This window comes from Alnus glutinosa, chromosome 5 (assembly GCF_958979055.1).
Source record: "Alnus glutinosa chromosome 5, dhAlnGlut1.1, whole genome shotgun sequence".
Taxonomy (NCBI): Eukaryota; Viridiplantae; Streptophyta; class Magnoliopsida; order Fagales; family Betulaceae; genus Alnus; species Alnus glutinosa.
In genome coordinates, this window is record NC_084890.1 from 21,555,535 (window position 1) to 21,582,249 (window position 26,715).

General features: G+C 37.6%; 2 protein-coding genes and 1 long non-coding RNA gene across 4 annotated transcripts; all 3 read right to left on the reverse strand.

Moving 5' to 3' along the window:
- Positions 1–1,267: 1,267 nt before the first annotated feature.
- Positions 1,268–19,863, reverse strand: LOC133868475 (uncharacterized). 2 transcript variants are annotated; one of them, XR_009900344.1, is made up of 3 exons: positions 19,257–19,863; positions 2,863–2,934; positions 1,268–1,576 (listed from the first exon to the last, which is right to left on the reverse strand). It is a non-coding gene; the product is annotated as an uncharacterized LOC133868475 (long non-coding RNA). The 2 variants fall into 2 exon arrangements; XR_009900343.1 differs by lacking the exon at positions 2,863–2,934.
- Positions 6,423–15,510, reverse strand: LOC133868474 (uncharacterized). The gene is made up of 7 exons (XM_062305377.1): positions 15,075–15,510; positions 14,887–14,933; positions 8,022–10,375; positions 7,672–7,929; positions 7,481–7,586; positions 6,739–7,385; positions 6,423–6,561 (listed from the first exon to the last, which is right to left on the reverse strand). The coding sequence occupies exons 3-6, from the start codon at positions 10,367–10,369 to the stop codon at positions 6,753–6,755; spliced, it is 3,345 nt and encodes a 1,114-aa protein (XP_062161361.1). The 5' UTR covers positions 10,370–10,375; positions 14,887–14,933; positions 15,075–15,510; the 3' UTR covers positions 6,423–6,561; positions 6,739–6,752.
- Positions 19,864–20,766: 903 nt separating the features above from the next.
- Positions 20,767–21,637, reverse strand: LOC133867572 (putative germin-like protein 2-1). The gene is made up of 2 exons (XM_062304317.1): positions 21,457–21,637; positions 20,767–21,305 (listed from the first exon to the last, which is right to left on the reverse strand). The coding sequence occupies exons 1-2, from the start codon at positions 21,569–21,571 to the stop codon at positions 20,767–20,769; spliced, it is 654 nt and encodes a 217-aa protein (XP_062160301.1). The 5' UTR covers positions 21,572–21,637.
- Between the last annotated feature and the right edge of the window lie 5,078 nt (positions 21,638–26,715).

Genomic DNA, 26,715 nt, shown 5'->3' on the forward strand with positions numbered 1-26,715 from the left:
GTCACTTGAAGATCTCTAACGTGTTCAACGTAAAGCACTTGACTCCATATTTTGTTGATGCTAATGGAGACGGTGTGAACTCAAGGACGAGTTCTTCCAAACTAGAGAGACGGACACAAAAGGATCGACAAATGGCGTTGAAATCGCGCGTACAACATTAATTCAAAAAGCTCTTTCGAGTGTGTACATTGTGGTTACGAAGCATAATTCAGTGGAAACCATTTTAAGACCCAAAATCCTTTGTTTTTATCTCTAAATCACTATGTTTAGTTTTTCTTTTTTCATTTTAGAAAGTATTTAGGGTTAAATACTCCATTGATACATGAGTTTTAAGCATTTTTAAATTTAATACCTAAGTTTTTATTTGTGTTATAGGTGATACCTGAGTTAGGGGTAAAAATCCATTTGGTACCTCTATTAGATTTTCCGTTCAAATTTTAATGGCTCGCAACGTGTCAACTGCTAAGGTTGACATGTGGCACTATATAAAAAAAAATAATAATAATAATAAAAAATTTTAAAAAAAAAATTGAACAAATAAGGGGCCACCCCCATTTTCTTTTTTCTTTTTCTTTCTCTTTTTTTTTTAAAAAAAAAAATTATATAATGCCACATATCAACCTAAGCAGTTGACACGTGGCAAGCCGTTAAAATTTAGACAGAAAATCTAATAGAGGTACCAAATGGGTTTTTACCCCTAATTCAGTTACCATCTATGATATGAATGAAAACTCTAGTACTAAATTTAAAAACGCTTAGAACTTAGGTACCAATAAAATATTTAACCCAAGTATTTATGTTATCAGTTTAGTAGTGATTTTTATTACTAGACCTCATTCTGTATAGCTCTAGAGTTCAATTCATTTTCAGTGCTGTTATATTACTTTCACACAATTAATAATTCTTAAAAAGACTACATAAAATAATGATTTGATCATTCAAGTAAGCATGATAATAAAAAGAATAGGGTTAATTTCACATAAGGGTACTGAACTATCTGACATTTTGACGGAAGGGTACCGAACTACATTTCTCTTGAACCGGTGTGCTAAACTATCAAAAACCATTAAATAAGAGTATTCCGTCAACTTTAAACGTTAAATCCTAATGGAATATGTGACGACCCTTTTTTTTATTATTATTATTTTTATATATACAAACATAAAATGAGTCATCACAGTGGCACGACTACGTGTCGCTCAGCCAACATATGGCACATGCCCCATAACATGTACCTGATAATCAGAGTATAACATATATCTATCTATGCAGCGGAAAACATAAATCTGAATAGCGGAAATTACAACTTATACATCTATCACAACTTAATTACAACATTGAGCCATTTAACCTCTATCTGTTTAAGTCTTTATTAACACAATCATTACATAACAATAATGGCTTAACAAAGAATTAGTGACACAAACGTCACAAGCCATACCAAACCTATAAAATAGTGGACAACCCGTGGTCCGACAATTACAACTGTCCCGGCGAGCTTCGGTCATAATATCCCAAGTATACTGCTACCAACCCCTCAACTATACCGAAGTACCTGCAGCCAAAGAAACATCATCTACACGGTTGTGGTGGTATCCACATCCGCATAGGTGAAAGAATGAGCTCACCGCCTTAGCATGAAACCTTAGCATGAAACATACTAAGACCTCTGTGGTATAAGACTAACTGAGTTTTCACAAAGAAACCAACCCTTATTTTATTTTTAGTCGTGCGAGCACTATATTAGCCACAATTTACCAATAGCTAATGCAGCAAACACCGACTATTCAGAAAACATTTAAAACATACTATATAGCTGTGAACATATGTAGAAGTTCCAGTCATCCCTCCTTGGAAGTTTCTACATATAGTCCCCTCTATAATAATACTTTTCATCGGTCGCTCAGACATACGTGCACACGATCACTCCATCACAGATATCACGTATACACATAAGTCTTAAGCAAAGAACATGGCATCTTACTTTTCCATACTAGGATAACATCCTTCAACAAAACACTCACAACACCATCTCTAATCGTATTTCAGCTTCGTGCCTTGACGTCAGTAGATCATGAGAGCACTAGAGTTAAACTCAATCATGCTAACACGTCTTTCCTGAAGAACAAGAACAGTCAACCTTCTTACTCATAGACATGCCATTACTCGCACCTGGGTAGTCATGTATCCATGTACTTTCAAGTTCAATGTATGATATTAACACATGTGACCATCCGATAAAAATATACATAAGATCTTTTCATGAAGACTCTTATGCATACTAATACGTCTAGTAAAACTACTCATAACATAAAAACATCTCACAAAACAATGCTATATATGCTATGGATGCCTCAATGTGTTGCTGATACTGCCTCAATGTGTTGATACTGTTACTCTGCTGATACTGTTACTCTGATATGTATGCTCTATACTACATGCTCAATGTTCCGTGCTTGACCAGTATATATTTCACTACTATATCATGCTCAAATCATGCAGTTGTTAAATCACGTCCTCTTAACACTAAACAAATCCAACATTTTATCCAACACTTTGAAATCATTCAAACATATTCTCTTCAAAAAACTAAACAGTTTCAACATGACATGTTTTCAAACAATTTTACACAATTTAAATCCTAACCGCAAAACATAACACTTTAAATCAATTCAATACTTTTCACTCTTACACTATTTCTTTAACATCATTGATATAATTTAAACATAATCGAAACTAATCAAATCATCTCAAAGCATATAATTCATCATATGGTTGGCTCGATTTCATAAACAATATATATATTTTTATCAACCCAATACATATAAAAATATATATTTTCTCAGTGAGTGGAATACCCACCATGGCTGCATTAGACTCCAACTCGAACTCTACATTGGAGAACCCATTGAAGTCTCCAATTATAACTCGATCCTGCAAACATCGGTAACATTAGACTACGCTATCACTACAAAAATGTATGCACTTTGACACGTGCATTTTGACACGTGTACAGTGCTGTACACGTGTCAAACATTTAGACACGTGCACTTTGACACGCGTAAGACGCGTGTCAAATGTGCACGACATTAAGTGTACAAGTTGACACGTGTATTGAGATACACGTGTCAAATTTGACACGTGTATCTCAATACACGTGTCAAAGTGTTTTGACACGTGTATTAAGATACACGTGTCAAACCGTTTGACACGAGTATTTTAAATACTCGTGTCAAAACACTTTGACACGTGTATTGAGATACACGTGTCAAATTTGACACGTGTATCTCAATACACGTGTCAACTTGTTTTGACACGTGTATTTAGATACACGTGTCAAATTGGTTATATTTTTTTAAAAAAAATCCAAATCGAATTTTTCATTTAAATAAAATTTTAATTTAATTATTTAATTGTATTTTTAAATTAAATTAAAAATACGATTAATTAATTAAATTAAAAATTTAATTAAATAAAAAACCCAATTTGGATTTTTTTTCTTCAATTTAGTTTTGGTATTGGTTATTTAAAATTATTTGGTATAATAATTTTAATAGTTATTTCAAATTTTATTATTTCCGACCACAAATAACAAAATATTGATTTTACAGAAAAACTACACAAAATAATATTACACAAATCATAAGTTAATAACGTATTCGTTAACTAAGCAAATATTTACACATAAAAATTAATTACACAAAATATCTACAAATCTGAAGGGCGTCCCTGCGAATGAGGAGGTACCGTCCCAGGCGTGTTATCGCCAACCGGCGATTGCTGAGCAAGGAATGGTGTAGCGGGCGAAGGTGTAGCGACAATGGAATGCTGGGTTAGCCGTCGTCCAACAGGCGACAACGTACCAACCGTTGTCGAATTACCTGCAAATCATATAGACAATTAAAGTATATAATATTACTTGCAAAATTAAAGGAGTAATTAAAATAAATTGAAATTAATTTTTTCCTACACACAGTATAAATCATACCTGCAGATGCACTACTAACAGACGACGTACTACCTACGTGTGCAGGTGAAGGCGTACCAAGACATGGTGCTGATGCTCCCATGGAGGACATGAAGACCTCAACCTGTCGCAGGCGCTGCTCCAACAGGTCATTCCTCGCTCGCTCAGCCTGTAGCTCCGCTTGCATCTCTTCCATCTTCCGAGTGTTTTCGGCCCAATCCCGAGACGTGCCCTGAGATGGTCCCCCTTGTGACCGAGGCCTATATGAGAAACATGTCCCCCGAACAGGTGTGACGTTCGGCCCAACCTGCCGAACCCTCCCTGCATACTCAGGCCTCCCAACCGCCTGTTCGTAAGCGTCGTTCGGTGCCCAACGCACCGTGTCTGCGGAGACGCTTTGCGTGGCGGCTGGATCACTGGATAAACTCTGCGTCATCCTTTCCTGTACGTCGTCAACATGAACAAGTCATATATTGAATAATGACAAATCACACATAATTTTAAAAATAATAGTAAATTAAATCAGTAGCATACGCATAGGACCCGTGTACGTTCGTTCACGTGAGTGCCGTCCTTCCTTGTGTGGGTCTTCACGAACGACGCGGCGCGAGTGGGGGGCGTGCCAGATGTACATGTCTGTCGTCATGCAGTTGACATATATAAGAAACAGATAGCGATAAAAATAGTATAAATAAAAATAAAAACAATTATCAACAAATATATATAACATAAACATATATATTTTCATACCTCCTCGTGATTAAATCTGGCATAACTTTTAGATCCCGTACAATGAGGAAGGTCATTCTGCTCACGCAGCCTCTTCATCCGTTCAGAGGTTGCCTACGCATTTAACATGAAAATAAAAATGTAAGCATTGACACACTTAAATTAAAACTAAAATTAAATAAACTGTTATTAAAAAACCACAACATTTTCTTGGCTTACATACGATTTTTTGCTCACGGCACCAATCTCTCAGCAGGAACTCTACATCTTCTGCGTCATAGTTGCCAAAAAAATTGTCTGGCATTCTCGCACGGATAATCTCGGGCGTGTCACCGTCTCTAATACGTAGTTTGGTTTTGAACCTCGACTTCCACGAGCGGTGCTTACGGCCAATATCACATAAAGCCTCCTGTTGTGCCCTGCGCGCGTCTACTGATACAGGTACATAGAACTCCTCCTGCACATTCAACACATTTTTATAGGTTTAAAAACTTCAAGAAATACATTAATCTCAAGTTTAATTCAAATAAATAATTAAATTATATTCATAGACATACCATCAGCGCGTCCCACATTGCCTGCTTAATCTGCCTATTTACCTTCGCCCATTCGTCCCGCATGTGTATGTAGGACCCACTCCTGATCATCTTGCCCTCAGCCCGCCGAAATCGATTGCAGGCCCGTCCTACAGGTTGTATAGCAGCATTGTACTGCAATACAACCTTCTTACCCCTCGGGAGGACCCAGTTTCTCGCTGGGTCGTCAATCACCTCATAATAAATGGTCCCGTCTGGGTTGTACCCTAATGAAAGAAATATTCAACATTAATGTTAAAAATTTAATCATAAGATTAAAGAACATATATATATATATATAAACAATTTCTAATCAAATATTTATTTATTTAAAAACCAAAACAAAAAAAACAAAAATTTGGTAAGAGAATATGAGTTTTAAGGATGTCTAAATATGTACTTACCCATCAACCGAATCTGCTCAATCCGTATGTGCTGGGTCGCTGGGTCGCCCGCAACCTCCTCCCCAACCCCTCCGGCTTGTGGATTCTGCTGATCATCATCTGAATCCATATCCTGGGGACTACCGGGGGCCAACTGATCGGTACCCAACATCGCAACGTCCTCCTCATGGGTACTCTGGCTCCCCCCCACATCTGGCATCTGACTCTCACCGGAAAGTGGCATCTGACTCTCACCGGAAAGTGGCATCTGGCTCTCACCAGATAAAGGCATCTGGCTCTCTACATGCCTCGGGCCCTGACTCGCCCCCGATGCTGGCATCCGTCTCGGCCCCGGGCCCTGACTCGCCCCCGATGCTGGCATCTGTCTCGGGCCCGGGCCCTGACTCGCCCCCGATGCTGGCATCTGTCTCGGCCCCAAAATCTGGCCAGGCATCGCCGCCTGTGCCGGTATCTGTCCCAACCCCATAGCCGGCATCTGCATCTCCCCGGTCTGTGACAGTGGAAATCCTACATCCTGCGTCTCACTATCAGGGTTACACGTCATAGGTCCACTATACGTATACGGAAAGTACGGCGCATAACCCTGTGACCCCATCCCTTCTCGCAGCCACCATCGATATGCGTTACCCGGTTGGGTGAACCCTATCTGAGATAATGTCGGCAGCTCCGACAATGGAGAGCTGCAAGGTCCAGCTGTGCTGCTCTGTCCGTGATCTGCCGTGGGCACGGCCACCGTACCCGGCAACAATGGTCTATAAGGCCCGTCTGGGTGGTGTGGCCACGCTGCAGAATACAATGCCGTCGAAACAGTGGGCGTGGTCATGGGGGGCACGGGTGGGCTAGGTGCCCGATACGCATAATGAGGGGGTCTCTGGTCCATCAATACCTGCGAACAAATGCAGACAAATTAATTAGAATATGTTTTTTTAATATATTTTTAATGAACATACTAAAGAACAGCGAAATTTATACAATTAATAAAAATTTGTATTCAGTACAAGCGAATTGTACAAGCAATATATATATCAGTCAAGTGTATTGAGTTCAAGCTAATTATACTCACAACAAATACATCAATCATTGTATCACGGGAGCTTCAATAGGATCTACGTCGGGCCTGTCGTACTCGAATTCGTCATTCGTATCTGGTAGGTCAGCAGTGGCTAGTACGAGCGGTACGCACTCATGGTAGGTTGTACCATCCTCATTACTCCCATCCCCCTGTCCAACGTCGTACACGTTGCGCGGTTTGGTCCTAACCGCACAAACCCAATTTGGGTTCCTTCCATCTTCTACGTAGAATACTTGATCCACCTGAGATGTAAGCACGTACGGCTCGTCCTGAATCTGTTCTCCCCTGTGGACGAGGTGATTGAAGTTGACAAACACTAGGCCATACTCGTCTATTGTGAATCCTCTGTCCATTGTGGGGTCTGCCCAATTGCACTTAAATAAGACGTACGTAGTCCTGTCATAGTACTCGACCTCAAATATATCGGTTAACTGTCCGTAGTACGTTTCGCCTTCAACGGTAGGAACACAGACGCCGCTATTCTGAGTCCTCCTTCCCACATCATGAGCAAGCGTGCGAAATAATTTTCCATTTACCACGTACCTGTTGTACTTCACCGCTGTCTCCTTTAGCCCTCTACAACGCATAACCAACTTGTGGCCCAATTCCTCCCTACGTTGATCGTCCAGGCCATCGACCTATGTTTTAATTACAAATAGTAAACATCACATTGGGTTATAATCCTGAACCCGCATAAATTTATCCAATTTAAAATTTACAACTATTTCCTTACATATGCACGGTACCATTCGCAGAACTGCTCATGATGTTGTGCTTCAATAAGAGCCTCCGTAATGCGACCCCTAGTGCATGATCGCCTAAGCGCGTCTTTGTGCATCCTACATTCAGCGTATACAATTATGTAATAATTGTTATTAATACTTTTACTCGAATTCTGCTAAATATAAGGTTAGGACTACTTACGTCCGCAAATTGTGAAACTCTTCAGAGTTGAACACAATATAACGATGAATCTGGTGCATTATCAACCGGTTCATGGTAACACGCGTGCCCGCTCCCTTGGATCCATCAGGATTCCTCTGAGGTCTGTTGTGGAATGTTGGTGCGTTATTCAGATACCTTGAACAGAACGTTACCAGCTCGGTCGCTATGTACCCCTCCGCAATGCACCCCTCAGGAGCTGCTTTATTGCGCACATTATTTTTGAAATTCCCCAGACTCCTGGTTTAAACACATACACGACAATTTAATTGTCGTCAATTAGGATTACAATTAAATAAAAATATTTATTTACATATTACGCCGAATTTTACCTCTCTGCCGGGTACATCCATCTATACTGCACGGGTCCGCCTAGTCTACACTCGCGCACAAGATGCACAACCAAGTGGACCATGCTGGTAAAAAACCCTGGAGGGAATATCTGTTCTAGCTTGCACAAAGTGATACAGACGTCACCCTGCAGTCGGTCCATATCTTCTTGTGATAGCTTTGTTGAGCATATGCCTCTAAAAAATGCAGAAATCTCCACAAGAGGTCTAACCACTTTATCAGGCAATGACTTACGCAGTGCAATTGGAAGAAGCTGTTGCATCAGTATGTGGCTATCATGGCTCTTCAAGCCAGAAATTGTACGGTCCTTGAGCCGAACACATCGTGAAATGTTCGAAGCGTATCCGTCCGGGACCCTAACATTTCGAAGAACCTTCAGAAAATTTTCTTTGTCCTCTCTAGACATTGTGTGACAGGCAGCGGGAATATACGTTTTACCGTTGGCGGCCGTGAACGGATGCAACTTAGGTCTCAACCCCATTTCCTGCAAGTCCAGCCGAGCTGCCAAGTTGTCCTTCGTTTTCCCTTTTATATCCAAAATAGTGCCAAGTATATTGTCCATGACATTTTTCTCTATGTGCATAACATCAAGATTGTGCCGAAGCAAATTGTCTTTCCAATACGGCAATCTGAAAAATATACTTTTCTTCTTCCATATAACATCGGAACTCCCTGCACCCTTCTTCCGCTTCTTCCGTTTCTTCTTCTTACCCGCGGTCTCATCTCCAAACGCAACTCCGTCCAACTGTTGGAGAACCTCGTATCCGCATGGCACAATCGGTGCGCTGGCAAATTCTTCGGTACCGTCAAATGTCCTCCTGTTAAGCCGCCACAGATGTTCAGGCGGCAGATATCTCCTGTGCCCCATATAGCAAAATTTGCACCCGTTCTTTAAGCGTATAGAACGCGTCGATTGCATACAGCAAGGACATGCCTTCGCACCCCTGTTAGGCCAACCTGATAAATCTGCATACGCTGGCAAGTCGTTTATCGTCCACATCAACTGAGATCGCATAATAAAATTTTCCTTCTTTGAAGCATCGAATGTTCGTACCCCTACATTCCACAGTTCCACCAACTCATCAATCAATGGCTGAAGGTAAACATCAATATCCATACCTGGTGAGCTCGGTCCAGGGATAACCAAGGAAAGGATGAAGGACGACTGTTTCATGCACATCCAAGGTGGCAAATTGTACGGCACAAGCATTACGGGCCATGTGCTGTGAGATGTGCTCATGTTCCCAAATGGATTAAATCCATCTGCTGTCAAACCAAGCCGGACGTTTCTACTCTCTGCCATAAAATTTGGATGTAAAATGTCGAACGATCTCCATGCCTCACCGTCGGCCGGGTGCCTCAATACGCCATCCCTAGTGCGGCCTTCTGCATGCCATCTCATATGGGGCGCAGTATGCTCAGACATGAATAACCTCTGCAACCGTGGGATGAGTGGAAACCACCTCAAGATCTTCACCGGGCGTTTTTTTCTCGCTGATATGATCTCACCATCATCATCTACATGTGTATCAGCCCTCCACTTAGACTCTCCACATACGGTACATGAATCTAATTCTTTATTGTCTTTCCAGAATAACATACAGTCGTTACGGCACGCCGGAATCTTCTCATACCCCAGACCCATGCCACTTAGGAACTTCTTCGCCTCGTACGTGTTATCTGGCAATGCCTCATCGCAAGGAGGCAACAACTGATTGATGAATTCCAGAATGTCTGAAAAAATCTTGTTACTAATACCTCCAACGCACTTCAAGTTGTACATGTGTACAGTAGCACTCAATTTACTGTGCTTTGTACCAGGGTGAAGGGGCTTCTCGGCAGTCTTTAACAGCTCTTGGTACTTCAATGCGTCCTCGCACGACGTATCTTCATCAACTTGTTGCGGAAGAGTACTTGCGGCTTCAGGAACATCGTGCACGCCGAAGGCGTCACGCAACATGGCGTGCATGTTATCATCCTGTTCCACAGCGACACCCTCCTGTTCTGTGACTTCACCATGTTCAGTGCTATGGTCAGCGGCCTCTGTGCCACTGTGATAACTCGAACACTGACCAGGAATAGCGGATCCAGTCGTAGTCTCACCGTGCATATACCACAAATGGTATCCCGGATTCATCCCCCGACCTCCAGTCAGGTGGGCAAGAACGTAATCAGGAGTGTGACGCTGGTTATTTCGACAATACTTGCATGGGCAGTAAATTTTTCCATCGACGGCCGTACAGTTACGAACGGCAAATGTCACAAACGCCCTACACCCGTCGTTATACGTTGTCGTACCCCTAGGTGCTGACATCCAAGACTTGTCCATATTCCTCTGTATAGGGTTAAGAGGACAAGACAAATCATACGTCAAACAAATAAACGTGTAAAAAAGTTGAGCATGTCACGCAACATGGGGTGTACGAATTTATTTCCCTTTTAAAGGGTTTATGGTTAGAGTTTAGGGTTTTAGTTTTTTTGTTAGAGTTTAGGGTTTAGGGTTTATGGTTTTTTAGGGTTTAGGGTTAGGGTTTGTAAGGGTTTAGGGTTTAGGGTTTAGGGTTAGGGTTTGTTAGGGTTTAGGAGGGTTTATGTTTTTTTTTTTTTTTAGGGTTTAGGGTTAGGGTTTAGGGTTTAGGGTTTAGGGTTAGGGTTAGGGTATAAATTTATAAAGTGTAAGATTTTTTTTTTTTTAAAGGGTTTAGGGTTAGGGTTTGTTAGGGTTTATGGTTAGGCTTTTTTTTTTTAAAAAAAAAAAAAGTGTAGGATTTTGTTTTTTTTTTTCTTTTCTTTTCTTAAGGGTTTAGGGTTAGGGTTTGTAAGGGATTAGGGTTTAGGGTTAGGGTTTGTTAGGGTTTAGGAGGGTTTAGGTTTTTTTTTTTTTTTTTAGGGTTTAGGGTTAGGGTTAGGGTATAAATTTAGAAAGTGTAGGATTTTTTTTTTTTTTTAAAGGGTTTAGGGTTAGGGTTTGTTAGGGTTTAGGGTTAGGGTTTGTTAGGGTTAGGGTTTAGGGTTAGGGTTAGGTTATAAATTTAGAAAGTGTAGGATTTTTTTTTTTTAAAGGGTTTAGGGTTAGGGTTTGTTAGGGTTTAGGGTTAGGGTTTGTTAGGGTTAGGGTTTAGGGTTAGGGTTAGGGTATAAATTTAGAAAGTGTAGGATTTTTTTTTTTTAAAGGGTTTAGGGTTAGGGTTTGTTAGGGTTTAGGGTTAGGGTTTGTTAGGGTTTAGGGTTAGGGTTTGTTAGGGTTAGGGTTTAGGGTTAGGGTTAGGGTATAAATTTAGAAAGTGTAGGATTTTTTTTTTTTTTTTTAAAGGGTTTAGGGTTAGGGTTTGTTAGGGTTAGGGTTTAGGGTTAGGGTTAGGGTATAAATTTAGAAAGTGTAGGATTTTTTTTTTTTAAAGGGTTTAGGGTTAGGGTTTGTTAGGGTTTAGGGTTAGGGTTTGTTAGGGTTAGGGTTAGGGTATAAATTTAGAAAGTGTAGGATTTTTTTTTTTTTTTTTAAAGGGTTTAGGGTTAGGGTTTGTTAGGGTTAGGGTTAGGGTATAAATTTAGAAAGTGTAGGATTTTTTTTTTTTAAAGGGTTTAGGGTTAGGGTTTGTTAGGGTTTAGGGTTAGGGTTTGTTAGGGTTAGGGTTAGGGTATAAATTTAGAAAGTGTAGGATTTTTTTTTTAAAAGGGTTTAGGGTTAGGGTTTGTTAGGGTTTAGGGTTAGGGTTTGTTAGGGTTAGGGTTTAGGGTTAGGGTTAGGGTATAAATTTAGAAAGTGTAGGATTTTTTTTTTTTAAAGGGTTTAGGGTTAGGGTTTGTTAGGGTTTAGGGTTAGGGTTTGTTAGGGTTAGGGTTAGGGTATAAATTTAGAAAGTGTAGGATTTTTTTTTTTTAAAGGGTTTAGGGTTAGGGTTTGTTAGGGTTTAGGGTTAGGGTTTGTTAGGGTTAGGGTTTAGGGTTAGGGTTAGGGTATAAATTTAGAAAGTGTAGGATTTTTTTTTTTTAAAGGGTTTAGGGTTAGGGTTTGTTAGGGTTTAGGGTTAGGGTTTGTTAGGGTTTAGGGTTAGGGTTTGTTAGGGTTTAGGGTTAGGGTTTGTTAGGGTTAGGGTTTAGGGTTAGGGTTAGGGTATAAATTTAGAAAGTGTAGGATTTTTTTTTTTTTTTTTAAAGGGTTTAGGGTTAGGGTTTGTTAGGGTTAGGGTTTAGGGTTAGGGTTAGGGTATAAATTTAGAAAGTGTAGGATTTTTTTTTTTTAAAGGGTTTAGGGTTAGGGTTTGTTAGGGTTTAGGGTTAGGGTTTGTTAGGGTTAGGGTTAGGGTATAAATTTAGAAAGTGTAGGATTTTTTTTTTTTTTTTTTAAAGGGTTTAGGGTTAGGGTTTGTTAGGGTTAGGGTTAGGGTATAAATTTAGAAAGTGTAGGATTTTTTTTTTTTAAAGGGTTTAGGGTTAGGGTTTGTTAGGGTTTAGGGTTAGGGTTTGTTAGGGTTAGGGTTAGGGTATAAATTTAGAAAGTGTAGGATTTTTTTTTTTAAAGGGTTTAGGGTTAGGGTTTGTTAGGGTTTAGGGTTAGGGTTTGTTAGGGTTAGGGTTTAGGGTTAGGGTTAGGGTATAAATTTAGAAAGTGTAGGATTTTTTTTTTTTAAAGGGTTTAGGGTTAGGGTTTGTTAGGGTTTAGGGTTAGGGTTTGTTAGGGTTAGGGTTAGGGTATAAATTTAGAAAGTGTAGGATTTTTTTTTTTTAAAGGGTTTAGGGTTAGGGTTTGTTAGGGTTTAGGGTTAGGGTTTGTTAGGGTTAGGGTTTAGGGTTAGGGTTAGGGTATAAATTTAGAAAGTGTAGGATTTTTTTTTTTTAAAGGGTTTAGGGTTAGGGTTTGTTAGGGTTTAGGGTTAGGGTTTGTTAGGGTTTAGGGTTAGGGTTTGTTAGGGTTTAGGGTTAGGGTTTGTTAGGGTTAGGGTTTAGGGTTAGGGTTAGGGTATAAATTTAGAAAGTGTAGGATTTTTTTTTTTTTTTTTAAAGGGTTTAGGGTTAGGGTTTGTTAGGGTTAGGGTTTAGGGTTAGGGTTAGGGTATAAATTTAGAAAGTGTAGGATTTTTTTTTTTTAAAGGGTTTAGGGTTAGGGTTTGTTAGGGTTTAGGGTTAGGGTTTGTTAGGGTTAGGGTTAGGGTATAAATTTAGAAAGTGTAGGATTTTTTTTTTTTTTTTTAAAGGGTTTAGGGTTAGGGTTTGTTAGGGTTAGGGTTTAGGGTTAGGGTTAGGGTATAAATTTAGAAAGTGTAGGATTTTTTTTTTTAAAGGGTTTAGGGTTAGGGTTTGTTAGGGTTTAGGGTTAGGGTTTGTTAGGGTTAGGGTTAGGGTATAAATTTAGAAAGTGTAGGATTTTTTTTTTTTTTTTTAAAGGGTTTAGGGTTAGGGTTTGTTAGGGTTAGGGTATAAATTTAGAAAGTGTAGGATTTTTTTTTTTATTTTTTAAAGGGTTTAGGGTTAGGGTATAAATTTAGAAAGTGTAGGATTTTTTTTTTTTTAAAGGGTTTAGGGTTAGGGTTTGTTAGGGTTTAGGGTATAAATTTAGAAAGTGTAGGATTTTTTTTTTGTTAGGGTTTAGGATATAGGGTTCGTTATGGTTTAAGGTTAGGGTTTGGTTATAGAAAATGTAGGAATTTTTTTTTTTTTTAAAGGATCTAGGATTAGGGTTTAGGGTTTAGGGTTTTTGTTTCTTAGGGTTTAGGGTTTAAGGTTAGGATTTTTGTTTTTAGTGTTAGGAATTTTTTTTTTAGAAAGTGTAGGAAATTTCCTTTTTAAGGGTTTAAGGTTAGGATTTTTGTTTTTAGTGTTAGGGTTTCTTTTTTTAGAAAGTGTAGGATAATTTTTTTTTTTTAAGGTTTAGGGTTTAGGGTTTAAGGATAGGACTTTTGTTTTTAGTGTTAGGGTTTCTTTTTTTAGAAAGTGTATGATATTTTTTTTTACGCTTTAGGGTTTAGGGTTTGTTAGGGTTTAGGGTTTAGGGTTTAAGGTTTAGGGTTAGGGTTTTTAAGTGTAGGAATTTTTTTTTTAGGGTTTACGATTTAGGGTTTAGAGTTTAGGGTAAGGGTTTTTTTTAAGAACGTGTAGGATTCAAAGTTTATTTAAGGGTTTATTATTGTGTTGGTTTTATGGTTATGATTTGAAGATATAAAGTTTAGGGTTGGAGTTTAAGTATTTCTTAAAAAGTAGACGGTCAATTTTAATATTTTTTCTTTTTTTATTCAAACCCATTTTATTGGTTGTTCCCATTTATTATTTTCAAAAGTGTCATCGTTGGTTTAAACGTTAAACTAATATCGGACATTGTTTGATTTTGTTTGACTAACAAAAAAACATTGTAATCCATAATAACACATTCAAAATATATATATATATATATAACCTCTCAAATAAAAAATTAGGATAGGAAAAATTAAAAACATAAAAAACACAACATGGCAAAAAAGAACATGGCTTTCAAAAAAATAAAAATACATATAACACTAAATGACACAAAAATACAAACGCCTACACAATTTCTAAATATCAAATCTGTACTAACACAAAAATACATGCAGCATTGTTAAAAAAAAAAACACAAACTATAGCAAAAATGAAATACCTACTCCAAGAAAACCCCCCCAAAAAAAAAAAAAAAAAACAGTAATTTAAGCTTACACTGATTCAGCAAAATTGAAAAAATAAAATATAACACAGTCCAAAAATTATTACAATTATCAATCAAGAACAAATGTCCAAATTATTACAATAAAAATTATTACAATATATATTCAATCAGTATTTCATTTACATGTTGAAAAAAAAAATGAAATACAAATTTAAGGGGAAATTACTCACTGTCGACGGTAGGTTGTGGATTTAGGGCTCCTTCTTTATATATATACCTGCATATTCGGATATACATTATGGAGAAAGGAAAAAAAAGTTAGCAAATGTATATATATATAACACTAAATTTATCTGCAATATATATTAAGAGCAGTACCGGCGACTGAACAGAGAGAGAGAGAGAGAGAGCCACTGACCCGACCGGAGGAAAGGGAACCGACGGCCTAGCCAACCCCTGCCGGAGGGACGTCCCAGTAGAGAGAGAAAGAGAGAGAAAGAGAGAGACAGAGAGAGAGAGACAGAGAGAGAGAGACAGAGAGAGAGAGAGAGCGAGAGAGCTAGAGGGAATCGGTGAGAGAGAGACAGTCGGTGAGAGGGAGACGTGACGACGCCGGAGCTCACCACACCGGCCGGCTGAGCTCGCCGGAGAGACAGAGAGAGAGAGAGAAGAAATGAGAGAGAGAGAGAGAGAGAGAGCGAGAGAGAAGAAATGGGTAGCTTCCTCTGGAAGCTACCCATTTCTTATATATAAATATAAGTATATAATTTATATAATATAATATATATTTATATTATTAATTAGTTTTACGTATATAATATATAATGTTTGGCCAGGTGGCGCGCGGGAGAATTCCCGCGCGGCATCCGGCCAAACAGTTGGAGACGTGTTTATAAATACACGTCTCCACATGCTATATATATTTAATATTTAATATATATATATATATATTTTATATATATATATATATATATATATATCTATTTTATATATATATCTATTTTATATATATATATATATATATCTATTTTATATAAACCCATGCAACCCTAAGTTCATGCAATGCATGTACTGCATGTACATGCACTGCATGAACTCATGTTAATTATTATTATTATTTTTTTGGGTCTACATATATGCTTCACAAAGTTGGTTTAATTATGCATATAGTACAATATGTCAATTTAGGGTTAGGGTTAACGTACTTATAAGTACACCATATATATATATATATATATATAACTCATCATATAAACCCTAATCATAAGTGTATGTATTTTGTATAGCAAACAACCATAACCCTAACTGTATGTACTATATATAGAAAAAAACCCTAACCCTAAAATACACGTCCCCCATAGTAGAAATTGTATTTAATTTAAAAAGTAATAAATATATCTATATATATAATAAAAAATAATTATATATAGAAATAAATATATTATTTAAAAAATAATAATTTAATGGTCCAAAAAATTAAACTATAACTCTAAGTGTATATACTATATATAGCTATAAACTATAACCTTAAGGGTACGTACTATACTAAAACCTAAAACCATAAAAAATAAAAACTAAAACCTAACCATAAAATTAAACTCTAACCCTAAGTGCTAGACTATATATAGCTATAAACTCTAATCATGAGGGTACGTACTATATCTAGTCATAAACCCTAACCCTAATCCTCTATCCAAAAGTATATAATATATATATATATATATATATATATATATATATAGCTATAAAACTAAACCCTAAGTAAATGTACTATAACTATAACTATAACTATAACTATATATATATATCGGAACAATCTAATTTTGAACTGCTCATGATTTAACATATATATATATATATATACTTAAAAGTGTACAATAATGACACGTGAAAAATATATTGACATTATTATTCATTAAACGTAAAATCAATAAAATTATAACACATAGCCCTAAGTGTATATATTATATATACCTATAAACCCTAAAACCCAAACCCTAAGTGTATATACTATATATATCGATAAACCATAATCCTAAGTATATATACTATATATAGGTATAAACCCTAGCCCTAAGTGTATATACTATATGCTATAAACCCTAACCCTAAGGGTATGTACTATATATAGCCATAAATTTACGAGGGACTAAACTATAAGTATTTAATTCATTATGTAGCGCAGAACTCTAAAAATAATTGCATTTACTATATATAGACATAAATAAAAAGGTTACTGTATATAGTTTCTAAACCGTTTACATGCATGCATATCTATATATATAGTATTAATTATAGGTTTTTTAACTTTGTTATGTTTAATTTTTTTTTTTTTTTGGTTTCTAAACGTAGATGGTGTACAAAACTAAACCCTAATTTAAACTATTTAGTTTAATTATATATTTAGCATCAAATTTGTATAATTATGCATATAGTACAATATGTAAATTAGGTTAGGGTTTACGTGCTTAATAGTATACTATATATATATATAAATAAGGAACCTAAAAAGTATAAATTCCAACCAACAAATTTACATATAGCATATAGTACAATATGTAAATTAGGTTAGGGTAATCTACACCGTATTTTTGGATTAGATTTGTATGATTAATAATGTAAGGAGTTTTTTTTTTGATTTTTTTTTTTAAATAATTAATACAACACAGAATTTTTTTTTTTAATATATATTTGGCGAATTAATAAATTTTTGACACGTGTATTAATACACGTGTCCATTTGGACACGCATATGAAATACACGTGTCCAAATGGACGCGTGTATTCCATATGCGTGTCCAAATGGACACGTGTATTAATACAGGTGTCCATTTGGACACGCATATGGAATACACGTGTCCAATTGGACGCGTGTCTATATACACGCGTCCAAAATGGACACGTGTATTCCATATGCGTGTCCAAATGGACACGTGTATTAATACACGTGTCCATTTGGACACGTATATGAAATACACATGTCCAAATGGACACGTGTATTGCATATGCGTGTCCAAATGGACACGTGTATTAATACACGTGTCCATTTTGGACGGCTTCACAAATTGACACGTGTCTAAAATGACACGTGTCAATTTGGACGCGTGTCTACAGTAACGGGTACTGTAGACACGCGTCAAAATGAAGGTGTTTTTGTAGTGTATTGAACTCTATACTCTATGACACAAGAGCCACTCGCGTACTCACACGTCGCATTACTCGATCTCTAAAACCAATTAAGTTCCTTCAACTACTATTAGGTCAATCCTCGCTTGTAGGTTCATATTTTATCACTTATTATCCTTAAGATACTTCTATTATTCTACTTGTTTATTTATTATATTAACAATGCATATTTGATTCATATACATGTATATACATATTTATATATATACAACATAAGTTAAGTTTATGCCTAACTTAACAGTACATTCAACACTTTATTTATATTAGTTTCTAATTATCCAAGTAGCTTTAGATTATAGAACTTTAATCTTATTTAACTAATTAATACAATAACTCTTATTAAACAAGATTACAATCACACTTTATAATATCCATTCTTTTATTAAACAAATCCAATTAAAATCCTCTAAACCGATAATCCATAACAAATTAACACAACTAATTCACTTAGCCTTCAATCCCCCAAATCAGCCCTCAAGATACTCCAAATCTGAGTTTAACCAACTAAAACCATTTGGCCATTAACCCAAAAATTACCAACAACCTCATACATAAGCCCTATTCGGCAAATACCCAACCATTTCCAAACAATATCAACTGGAACCCGTCCACTAGGAACTCCTCTACAAACCCATCAAAAATCCAACTTCAAGAACACCAATCCATAATCACTTCAAATCAGCCCATTTAAACTACTCCAATTCAACCCATCTCCACTAAAACTCACATGGCTAGCACAAGAACTCAACCAGAAATTCCACCATTCATAGCCCTGCAAAACAGCCCTTCTAAACATCTCCATACGCGGCCCACAGCAAGAGATTAACAAAACCCCTTCAATCTTAGGGATTCATACCTACACTTCAACAACATTAGAATTGAGGTTTTAGCCCAATCCTAAATCAACCTAAATTCAATATCAATCTAACCATTAAATTCAATCTTCAACAACAAAATACACTCATCAAAGATAGCCCATATAAACTACTTCAAATCAGTAGCTATCTTACCCAAAATCATCAAGAATCACATACATACACCCACATATAGCTTCAATCAACCAACATCAATCTAAAACACTGCTCAAGACACTACACGGCCAGCACACATCACACATAAAAATCCCATACTCCATCTCAACACACACATCACACACTGGCCGATCAAGAACACCAAAACTCCAAAATCACACACACTCCAATAGCCACTGCCGACACACAACCAGCCCCAATACACAGCCAATACTCAGAGATCCCAACATCTCAGTAACACAAAAATCACGGCTCAGCCGATCCAACCACAAACAGGAACTATAAAAATCAAATTAACTATAAAGCCCCAAAATTATCAAACCCTAACTCCAAAATAATCAAATCAATTCCCAAAATAAATTATCATAGGTTATAAGAAATTACCTAAGGATTTTCATAGCCAATCCACTGGAATCAGTGAGCTAGAATCGCCGGAAAACATCACTGACCCGCCGAAAAATTTGCCGGAAGCCTAGCCTTCAAGCCATTGGGTCACACGGGTACGGGTCACGGGTTGCATGGGTTCTGGGTTACGAGTCTTCGTGGATCGGCTAGAGCACCTTAGCCCGCTGGAAATCGACTTCTGGCCGCCAGAAATGGAGGATCGGACCTCCGGAAGGTTCGGGTTGGTTCACGGGTACACAAACCGCCTGGGTTCTCTCTCGTGGGTCTAGCGGGTTTGCGGGTCACGGCTCCTGGATTCCGCCGGAAATTGTCGGATTTCGGCTTTGGTTCGCCGGAATCGCCACGGGAACCGCCGTTCGTCGTCTCTGTGCACTGCTCGACGGGTCGCGGGTTTCGGCTCCCGGCTCTCTCTCTCGATCTCTCGGTCTCTCAGTCTCTCTTTCCCTCTCAATCTCCCTGAATCTCTCTCTCAGCTCTCCCTCTTACTCGGCTCTCTCTCACTCTCAATCTCTCTGTGTGTTCAGGCGGGTAGAACAGAGAAGAAGGAAGAAGAATGGAAGAGAAAAGAAGAAAGAAAAGAGGAGGGAGGGGGGGGGGGCTGCTGATGCGTGGGGCTTGAAGGGAGAAAATATTCTCTCCAAAATAATCCACGCCACACACGTGGCCGTGGATAAGACCAAACCTTGGTCTTTTCCAATCCTACCCTCTATATTTTTTAAATTGTAATTTTGCCCTCATCTAATTTTTGTTCTATCTTTTATCAATCAATATTCAATCCTATATTTAATTTAATTACTCCCTATCCATTCACTTATTTAATTATTCCCTAGGATCCTTTATTATTCAATTTCTATTATTCATCCTAGACTTGTTTAATTTAGATAATATAAATATCCCTTAGAATCTAATTATTAATCCCATCTATTTATAAACACCATTTATTGATTGCTAAACCCCCTATTTATTTTCTTGGTCTTTACAGAACATCCAAAATATTATAAGGGCAATTGCAGACAGGTTGATGGTCCTCATTCCCTATTTCCACCCCTAGCCTTTTCTATTATTATTTTTTTTTTTTTTATCCCCAAAAGGGCAAAATGGAAAACTTGTTAACACCGGACAATATGAAGAACTAAAACTCAACTTGTTCAACGAACAAACCAGCAATTCTGCAACCCAGCAAAAACAGCACATAGCAAACCAACAAATGACCAATTATCAGAAACATCTCACCTCCCCAGAATTTTCAATGGTAAAATAATTCCCTATTTCAACGTCATGCAATCAACTCTGAAACTTTTCATTTATAAAAAATAGGCAATAATTAGGATAAAAACAATTTGATGCGTAAAACAATATTACGGAAATTAATCCTCACACTGTTCTGACAAAGAAAAAGAAAAAGAAAACAAAAAAGCAAACGAACGAACCAACATTAATATACGTACGTTATACATCTTTCTTCTTCCAGTTGTCCTTCATTGCTTGTCTAGAACTTAGTTTTGATGTAATCGACAACCTCCTTACTAACATGGAAAGCCTTCACGAGAATGTCACTAGCAATTTCTGGTTTAGACCCAAACACCACCGCATTCGCAATTGTGATGACACCAGGGTTCTGACTGCTCAGAGCTGCAATGGCAACGGCCTTTGTAGTTCCAACATTTCTCTGGTAGTGGACGAGACCAATGGGGAATACGAACACGTCACCCTTCTGCAGAACCTTTGTGATGTGGAGGTTTTCGGGGTTGGACGTGACAAAACCAACTTGAAGGCTACCTTCCAGCACTGCTAAAATTTCAGACGCACGAGGATGCGTGTGGGGAGGGTTGATACCCCACGGCTCATAATCGACGCGGGCCAAGGCGATGCCAAGAGTGTTTAGCCCTGTAACTTGGGCTGCAGTCACCGGTGTCACCTTCGATCCAAATGGGTTTGATGTGTTGCCTGCCGTCTCGAGTCCACTGAAGAAGAAGTCATCGGCTTGAACCAGCCCGGGATCCTTGCAGGCCAAACCATTCACTACAACTGCCATATATACATGCATAAAGAGGATTCATGTGATTAGCAATGAAGAAGAGACACATCTTTTGCCACTGAAACGCAGAATGTTAAAAGCACGAGCGTAGAAGAAACGTAGGAAAAGAAAATGCTTGAGGAACGCTCTGTAATTAACTACCTGCACTTGTCTTGTCTGCAACGCAGAAATCTTGAAGAGGGCTTTGGTCAGATGCCAAGCTAGCAGTAAACGACAGAGCTACCAGTGCTAACAAGAGAATATTGCTAGCAGCCATTTTCAAAGTTGTATGCGTTGATAGGAGGAAAAAGAATTATAAGTTGAATACAAGTTCCGAGTAATGGAGTCTAAGAGTTGTGGAGAAAGATTTATGCAGTGTCCTATATATATATACAGGGAGAGCTTGCAATAGAGCATGGCTCTGTACCGAAGATCGAAGTTCGCCGGCCGTCTATGGACTGAACAAGTCTTCCAAATTTATTGTCCAGGTCTTACAGACCGCGTTTGGAGGCGGCAACTTAAGTGCTAATGCTATCAGATTTTGGAGGGGCAACTTAATTACTGCCGGCCGGTACATAGGATAATGATTATTCAGCGTTAACTATATGAGAATTGATAGAGAAAGGACGTCTAACCGTTTTCTCTCCACCTTTTATTTTAATAATAAAAAAAACAATTTTAACAACAAAAGTATTCTTTTTTGTTGTTTTTCTTTTTCTTTTTGATTGAAATTGCTTTTTGTATTATTAAAAGGTGGAGGTGGACGGTTAGACGTCCCCCCTCTATCAATTCTCTCGCTCTCTAACTATCTTTGACCAAATCCCAGTGGAAGGACGGATGGCTTATCCAAATTGGATTGTATAATCACTTTCTGTATTAAAAATGTACTCCAAATATAATCAGCTTAGTTAATGTGATTAATGGTTTTCTTTATTCTATCCAATTTAGTGGCGAAGGCCCCAAGATTTCCACTAAACAATCAAAGCTAAACATAAATCAATTTGACACTATATTAATGACATTGTTAGGTTTTGTTGGGATGAGTGTCAATAACAAAAACACGCAGCGGAAACTATCTATTCATTTTTGTGCAAATTAAATAGTCAATCTAGTACCAAAAATATCAACTCACTAAAACAATGCATAAAATTAAATCAAACAACCCACAAGTAAGGCAATAAGATTTATACATGGAAAACCCTCCGGTGTGAAGGGAAAAACCACGGGACCTAGTACAATTAAAACTTCTATTATAAACAATAATGGGCTTCTTCTCTAGAACAATATCTAGAAGTTATCACCACATCAAGAATACAAACATTCTTGGATTAAAACATAAATTCATCACTTCAAGAGTGGATTCTAACAGGAACAAAGAAATGTCTCACCAAGTGGGGATGAACAACCAAGCAACTGGAGAGGGAGTCCAATGATCGACACCAGTCGATGCGAGCTCTCATTGTCAGGAACAACATGTTAAAATTTCATTAAAATCTGACCATAAATGACCCTCCAATCTCTGACGAAAATCACTATGTGAAAACACTATTTTCTCTCTTCTCTCATTGTTTGCTCGAGCTTCTCTCCACAAAATTGATTATTTTTTTTCTCTGTCTTTGGCTTGAAAAACTGCAAGCCCCTCTTTTCTTTTTCTTGGTCGCAAGACAAGAGAGTCACGCACTATGCGTGACTTCTCTTTGCTGCAGAATGGAGGGTTGCTGTGACGACCCGTTTTTTTAAAAAATATATATATATGTAAAACATTAAACGAGTCATCACAGTGGCACGAGAACATGTCGCTCAGCCAACATACGTACACGCTCCATACCATGTACCTGATATTCAGAGTAATTTCTAAAGCGGAATAATTGTAATATAACAATTATAACAGAAAGCGCATCTAAAATAACTGGTAGTCCATACAAAAGAGCCATGTATCAGTCTGACTACTTAAGGCTTACAATTGCCCATTAATACAAAAGAATGGCTACACAAAAGAATATGTGACACCTATGTCACTAGCCATATACAAAATACCCCAAAGGAGTGAACTCTATAGTCCAACACAATACGACTGTCGCGGAGAGCTTCAGTCGTAGTATCCCAAATACGCAGCTACGGGGTCCTCCAAGTCAAGTGTACCTGCAGTCACAGGAACTTCATCTATACAGTTGTGGGGGTTTACCACATCCGTATAGGTGGAATTATGAGCCCACCTTCTTAGCATAAATAAATACACTAAGACCTCAGAGGTATACTATTCACTGAGTTTTCGCAAAGAACCAACTTCTCGTTTTTAGTCATGCGTACACTATAACAGCTACCAATTTTATAAACTTCTGTTTTGAAAATCCCCATAGCTGATATAGCATACACTAACAAATAGAAAGCATTTTAACATACTAGACAGCCAATATTACTCGTAGGAGATTCGTTATAGAAAACAATGGCATTTAAATCATGCAACCATCCAATACCAATAAACATAAGTTCTTTTTCTATCAAGACTCTTATGCATACTAATACATCTAGCAAAACTACAATATACTTATCATGAAAACATCACACAATTTAAACAATGTTATGCATGTTCATGATAGTCTTTTATTCATTGTGAGCCTTACGCTCTCTTCGTTATTATGAGCCTTACGCTCTCTTCCATTATTATGAGCCTTACGCTCTCTTCCATTATTATGCGTTCATGCTTTATGCTTTACAATTCAAACTCTATACTCCTATTCTTTGCAAATCATGCTTTCTAACTCTATATTCATATTCTTTGCAAATCATGTTTTCTTCAAATACCATGAACCAATCAACATGAAATTTCATCATTCTTCTTTGCATAATTAAATCCCAACTGCAACACACTTTCAGATACTTCAAATCAATTCAAAACATTTCATTCATGCATCATTTCATAACATCATTGATATTTCAACATAATTGAAACTACTTAAAACATCCAAAACATACATGTTAACATATCATTGGTTCAGTAAGAAAATCATATATCATTTGCATTTCTATAAAAACGTAAAATATCTTTTCTCAGTGAGTAGAATACTCACCTTGACTGCTTGCACACCAACACTAACAAGTCCTAGGCTCACTCCCCCAAAGTGCCGCTAAACACACATATTGCACCCATTTAGTTTCCATCCAATAATTACACTATCTCATGAATCGTTTAAGAACTATTTTGCTCGACAGTTGCCTAAACTCATACTTAACAGTATTCCTAGGCTTATAATTAAAACCCCAATTTTATACAAGTTACTACATTAAAACCTAACCCCATGAATATTTATTCTTACGAAACCCATAGTTAATGTGAGATTCATCATCACAATCTCCCACAATCTACCCACAAATTAACAATCCAATTTTAAATAATTAAAACTTCAAGTTAATCTAGTCCATCAAATTAGGGCTTTTACAAACTTAACCCCAATAACAATATTTTAAACACAATCACATTTACTAAAAGTTAGTCTCTTAAAATCCCACAAATATCAAATACCAAAAAATTAAGGCTTAAGGAAAAACTTACCCAAATTCACCAAACTCCAACCCAAAGTTTGGATAGCCTCAAGTAAGCTCCAATAAGCTTAAACACCTAAAGGATATAGAGAATTAAACTCATATTTAAGATTTTCCCCAAAAATCACAAAATTATGAGTTTAGTGTTTTACCTTAAAACAACTAGTACGAACGTAGATCCAAGTGTAATGATCACGTTTTCGAAAACGGATTGAAGATCCGACCGTTGGATCTTCGTAGATCGCAATTTTCGTTAGAAAAGGCTTAAAACTCTCCCTCCCTTTCTCCTTTCTGATCTTTCGGCCACAGAGAGCATGAGGCACTGCCTCCTTCCTTTTTGTTTCTTTCTTTTCTTTAAGTGAGGCGCACATGCGCCTCACGTTATCTTCTTTTTTTTTTTCTTTTTTCTTTTTTTGGGAACCGAAGGGCCAAGCCCTTCAGTTCGTGAAATGGCCTTTCGGCCATTTCACCAATTTGGCCGTACGGCCTTTCAAATGAAAGGCCGTGCGGCCCTGCTCTATATATATATATTATTTTATTTATACATTTATTTATTTATTCAATTTGCAATTCCTAATTCTTTTAAACTTAAAAATATTCTCTTACATTTTATTTTCTTAGTCACAATTTACAAGTCTATAGGATCAAAATGAATTTTGTTTTATTTTACCACACGAGGTAGACTTATTTTTATTTTTCATCCTAATAAACCCATTAAATATTCCTAAGGCGTTACAGTTGCTGCCCTCACACATCGGGCATTTGGTCAGAGCAAAGACAACCCATTTCTCCTGTGGACTGTTGGGCCTGAGACTTGTTGGTAAACATGGGCTTTGATACTTGTGTTGGGTGGTCTTGGGCCTTCCACAATCGATGTGGGATAACCCCAACATATTATTAGCTACATTATGTTGACAAAATCACTATCATATCAGTGTATTGCCATAACAAGGATGCTGTAAATATTCAGAGTTTTTTTAGAATATTTAGAGCTTTATACCCCAACTTGGAAAGAGCCTTATTATGGCAATATCAATGTCACATGGGTCAAGAACGCAATTTCCGGAGTCCAGGAAGATTCTGCGCAGTTTATAGCTCTGCAAATTAAAGTCAGTTCCCTAGTTACCGTCTGGACACCCAGAAGAAACGTCTGAACGCCCTTCAGTGTTCAAGAAGTATCCGAACAACTCAGCAGCACACCAACCATAATGAAAACAACATGCAATCGTCCGGACACTAGAGCAATACCGTCCAATCGCGTAGATTGAAGATTAATGAAGAAACACGTGAGACCAGGTAAAAAGAAGTCGGTTGCTGCTTGCCATCTAGACGCCAACTTTCTTGGTCCGCACGCTGCCTAGAGAATTCCGAATCAATATTATATTAGGTCTTCTAAAGCTTATATATAGACGTCTCTAGTAGGGGAGAGCAAAACCGCATAAACCTGCTCTACCCTGAGTAACCCACCCCACCCCCAAAAGCTCAATAAACCGCATATGCAACACGAGCCACGGGCTAGGTTTTGGGCCCCCTACACGATGCAATGCAAGCTGCGGGTGGGCCGTTTGGAAATTATCAGGGACCCGCCCTACCCCGTACCATTAAAAGAAAAGAAAAAAAAAAAAAAAAAAAAAAAAAAAAAAAAAAAACTAACCTTAGCATTCATTTTTTCTTTCTTTTTCGTAGACCCACTGTTCTTCAGTTCTTCATTGCCGTTGTTCACCCTCTCCGAGTCTCCATTGCCGTTGTCACCTTCAGTCCTTCACCCAAATCGTCGCCTACTTGCCTCTACATCTCCATCGCTTTTTGTCGTGGAAGACCCAAAGAAAGGTGTGGGGTTAGTTGCCATTCTTCTTTTAGCCTTTAGGACGTTGGATT